General features: G+C 42.1%; 1 protein-coding gene across 2 annotated transcripts in view; it reads left to right on the top strand.

Moving 5' to 3' along the window:
• Window positions 1-5,000, top strand: part of LOC307267168 (thyroid hormone receptor alpha-B) — a 36,860-nt gene that overhangs the window by 23,462 nt on the left and 8,398 nt on the right. For both annotated transcript variants that reach the window (XM_080049414.1, XM_080049413.1), the window contains one exon: window positions 218-423. In XM_080049414.1, the coding sequence (XP_079905540.1) occupies window positions 218-423 (206 nt within the window). The remainder of the gene's footprint in view (window positions 1-217; window positions 424-5,000) is intronic.

The following is a 5,000-nucleotide window of genomic DNA, read 5'->3' as shown; positions in this document are numbered from 1 at the left end:
CTCGACACAGCCAAAGTTACACAGTGCACCTTTCTACACGAAGGTTAAAATAATAATAATAATAATAATAATAATAATAATAATAATAATAATAATAATAATAATAACAATAATAATAATAATAATAATAATAATAATAATAATAATAATAATAATAATAATAATAATAATAATAATAATAATAATACTTTTTCTCTGTCTATCCCCTATAACCCAGTGGTGCTGGATGACTCAAAGCGCGTGGCAAAGCGGCGTCTCATCGAGGAGAACCGAGAGCGGAGGAAGAAGGAGGAGATGGTGAAGACCCTGGCCAACCGCCCGGAGCCCACCGGCTCAGAGTGGGAACTCATCCGCATGGTCACCGAGGCACATTGCCACACCAACGCTCAGGGAGCACAGTGGAAAGAGAGGCGCAAATTCCTGGTAAGTTATGCACTTATGTACATATAGTAATTAGTATCTCTCCCTTTTTTTTGGCATTTTCAATATGTATTAGATAGTACAGAGTTGAAAAGGGGAGACAGGGAGAGAGAGGGGGGATGACCTGCAGTATTTGAACGCACGACCACATCAATGAATGAACCAATATGGTACGCACTTTATCCACTACGCCACCGGAGTACCCCTCATTTAGTATCTCTTGAAGACACGGCTTCAGCACACACATTGATTTATTATGATGTATAAATATGTATACACTGTGGTTTTTAATAATCATCGACAAAAAAAAAGTGATTTTCCAGAAAAAAGACAGTCTCCAGAATAGCTGACTCTACCTTTAAATCTCTTCACGTATTTATTTCTCTGTAACCTCTTTCCCTCTCTCTCTCTCTCTCTCTCCCTCTCTCTGTCTCTGTCTATCCTAACCGCTCCCCATCCGTTTCAATATGCGCTCCCTCCCTTATCTCAACCCCTCCGTATCCATGAGCGCTCATTTTCCAAGTTGGCAGCGTACGGATGCTGACAGCCAGAGTTCCCTCACTCTCTCAACCTGTCCTCCCGCTGAGCTAGTGATCACATTAACCCGGGACAGCCCTGTCTGCCGGTCATCGGTCTTCCCCCTGCTCACTCACACACACACACACACACGCACACTCATTCACACACACACACACACACACACACACACACACACACTCATTCACTGTCACATACACTCACACACACACCCATTCACTGGCACACACACACACACACACACACTCACTCATATACACACACACACAAATACTGTCTCACAAACACACATAAAAACACACACACACACACAAACACACTGACTCCCTCATACACACACACACTCATTCACTGTCACACACACACAAATACACACACACTCACACACACACACACACACTCACACACACACACACACACACACACACAGATAGACACTGACCTCATGTTTTTGGCACTGATGCTTACCCAAGTTTCTGAGCGCTCGTTAACAATTTCACAACAGTGTTGAGAGCTGACCTCACGGCCAAATCAAGGCGGAGTTTATTATATTTGGTTGAAACCTACACCATGGCGCCCCGAGAGAGAGAGAGAGGGAGAGAGAGAGAGAGAGAGAGAGAGACAGAGAGAGAGAGAGGGAGAGAGAGAGAGAGAGAGAGAGAGAGAGAGAGAGAGAGAGAGAGAGAGAGAGAGAGAGAGGTGTCTGTGGCTGTGCTGGGATGTGAGAAATGTGTTGGTTCAGTGTTTCACCCTTAGGATTGAGATATACTGTAACAGTGGGTCACTCAGGGTCGCAAGGATGTTTACAGCATTTGCAATTGCACCCTGTGAGGAGTGTGTGTGTGTGTGTGTTTGTGTGTGTGCGCGCTTCTCTGACACACCAAAAGTTACATAGTGCACCTTTAAACTTGTATAAATAGGAAGAGGCCTCAGTCCATAGGGCAATCTTGAGAACACAGGAGGGGTTTTCGGTCGAGGGGCCTGAAAGCACGTGTGTGTGTGTGTGTGTGTGTGTGTGTGTGTGTGTGTGTGTGTGTGTGTGTGTGTGTGTGTGTGTGTGTGTGTGTGTGTGTGTGTGTGTGTGTGTGGTGACAAGCTTTGTGGAGGGAGTAGCTAGGCAACAGGAATGACGTCATAGCTGTCATGAGAAGGGGCCGTGTGAGGATAATGTTTACATGTGTGTGGAGGTGTAAGGCTTCTAGAATAGGGAGATCTTTACGTGCGTTTCAAAACTCAAATTTAGCATTTGACGGCTACAGTGAGAAAGTATAGGTTATTATTATTATTAGTAGTAGCAATAACAATAACACTGGATTATTTATTTTTTTCAGCACACACACACACACACACACACACACACACACACACACACACACACACACACACACACACACACACACACACACAGTACAGACAGGTAGCATATTGTTGAGGAGATATTCACTGATTTTGACAACATGCATTCTCCAGAATCACTGACTGCACCTTTAAGCTACTTGTAACAGACTTGTATAAAGCCCTGTCTGTCTCTAGAGCCGTAGTTTGCAATGAGCAGGATTTAAAAGCCTCATTAGCTTAGTAACCCATTGCTACTGTGAAATCCTGCCTATCTCAGCCCGTGAGCTCTCCTCATCTGAAAGGATAACAGTTTTAATTTCACACACACAGTATCGCGCGCTAGCCGGGCTCTTGAGGCTACAGTTTGCTGAACCCCTGAATATGAATTAGCATGCTAAGCCGAGCGGGGATGAGCCTTTTTATAGTCCCGTGGGTACAGGCAAAGCTAAAGGAAATGCTAGCGGTGACATGGATCCTAATACAGCGCTCTATTAGCTCACATATGACTATAGCCAGTTAGCCACTCAAGGATGACTGTGTGGTCTGAAGCTCTGATTACAGTAAATATGCGTCAAGTCAAGCAGAAGACAGCTGTAGTCTGTTGGGAGAGGAAAGGGAAGCAGAGGGGAAGAAATGCTATGGGTGGATCAGGTTTTGAAACAAACTCAAAATGTATATGATCATTTATAGCATGTTGCGCTATTTTGCGATATTCGGCTTTGTATTTGGAAGGAGCCACTCAAATTATGATAAATATGATCTATTGTATTCAAAAGTTACATACAGAACCTTTACTTGGTAGGAAACAAAAAAGGGCTGTTGGAAAGATGTAGAGAATTGTTGTCCAGGCAACCTGTAAAAATGTTGGTTATTATCATAGATTTAGTTGTTTTTTTCAGGACTACATTCATATACACTTCAACCTCGAGCAGGACATTTGAGTGAGTTCATCGTCACCTTCCTGAAAGCTCTTGAGTTTATTTTCATTTCACAAAGCGTCACATTCTGGAAGCTAATTGGCCGTGAACGGATGCACCTGAACACCAACAGCTTTTGCTTGTTGCTACTAGAGACCTTAATGGTTTATCTGTTTCCACCGCGGCTTACAGTTAAAACCTGCTTCTCTCGTTGTGTGTGTGTCTTACTCAATGTATTATTTGGCTGAATGCAACCAGGCCTCCACATCTGCAGGCACACACACACGCACACACACACACACACACACACACACACACACACACACTCTGTGTACAAGCTGAATCACTAAATCTCTTGTAAAAGCTCTTTCCAGATGCCCGACCACAGAGAATAGGAAAGAGAGAGAGAACAGTGTGTTACTCAGACCTGTGTGTGTTTGTGTGTGTGTGTGTGTGTGTGTGTGTGTGTGTGTGTGTGTGTGTGTGTGTGTGTGTGTGTGTGTGTGTGTGTGTGTGTGTGTGTGTGTGTTCAGGCACGTCTCACACATCTGTCTAGAGGTAGTACTATTTTATTTGAGAAACATGTGTTGAAAAAATGACTTATTACCTAGAAGACTATATACAATTTGCATGTGTGAGCCTGTTTTTATGAAAAATATGCCAAAAAAAACTATAAAACAGTTGAGAAATAGTCTGTTTTTCTTGAATCCAGTTGGTGTCAGGTGTGTGTAGCCAAGATCAACAACCCCATATCATAGGTAAAAAAAAAAATACCTGGACTCTGAAACAAAATTTTTATATTTTTTTTGGAGATATTACTACACACAAGGCAAGTCAAGTTTATCTCTATAGCACAATTCAGACACAAGGCCATTCAAAATGCTTAACATGGGCATAAAATTCATCAGTGTTAAACATTAGAAATAGCATTTAAGAGACGGCAAGAACAAAGAAAATATATCAAGATTCAAGACATTAAGCTAATGAATGCAAAACATATGAATTCACCCACATTTCTAATATATGCAGGATGCTATCTATAACTATCCTTTGTGTTCCTATACTGTCTAGTGTGTAAAGGTCAGTGCCCATTTTCTGCTCTTTTCATTTAGTTTTCCAGGCCTAGTGGAGCATAACTCCTACTGGCCAACCTTTCAAATCTCCCTGTTTCCACTGAGGTTGTGAACTCATTAACTTAATTAACAGTCATTTGATTTGATGCTGGACTCGGCAACATTATGCGATTTTTATTAGGACACTAGCTCAACCGGCTGCAGCTAAAATTGTTATGCTTGGCTATTCAACTAAAAGAAGTGTGTGTGTGTGTGTGTGTGTGTGTGTGTGTGTGTGTGTGTGTGTGTGTGTGTGTGTGTGTGTGTGTGTGTGTGCACCGAGGAACATATGGTTTCTGTTGAACGTTTCAGAAAAACATCAGCATTTTTCAGAACCACATTCTTGCGGTGTTCTTATCACCTCAGCATCCAGTGTATTCAACGATATTATAACCAGATGCTTTTTTATCGATATTTTGAAGGTTGAGATATAGATCTTTATTTAATGTGTTCATTTGGAGTGTTTTGAAAGTGTTTTTTTGCATTAGTGGTGAGTTTGCACCTTGTGTAAGTGAACATGGATTTCTTTAGAATTGATCAAGCACTCCATCGAACTCTCCTACAATCACTGCACACTATAGGTAAGAGGTTTGAGTGCCCGCCCCATAGAGGCTCAGTTCTCTTAACAGCAGACCATGGGTTCAAATCCGGCCCATAGTCGTTTTCTGCATGTCAT

The sequence above is a fragment of the Ammodytes marinus genome (assembly GCF_949987685.1).
Source record: "Ammodytes marinus genome assembly, chromosome: 20".
Classification (NCBI taxonomy): Eukaryota; Metazoa; Chordata; class Actinopteri; order Uranoscopiformes; family Ammodytidae; genus Ammodytes; species Ammodytes marinus.
Note: the sequence above shows the minus strand (reverse complement) of the source record. Positions and strands in the feature narration are given on the sequence as shown.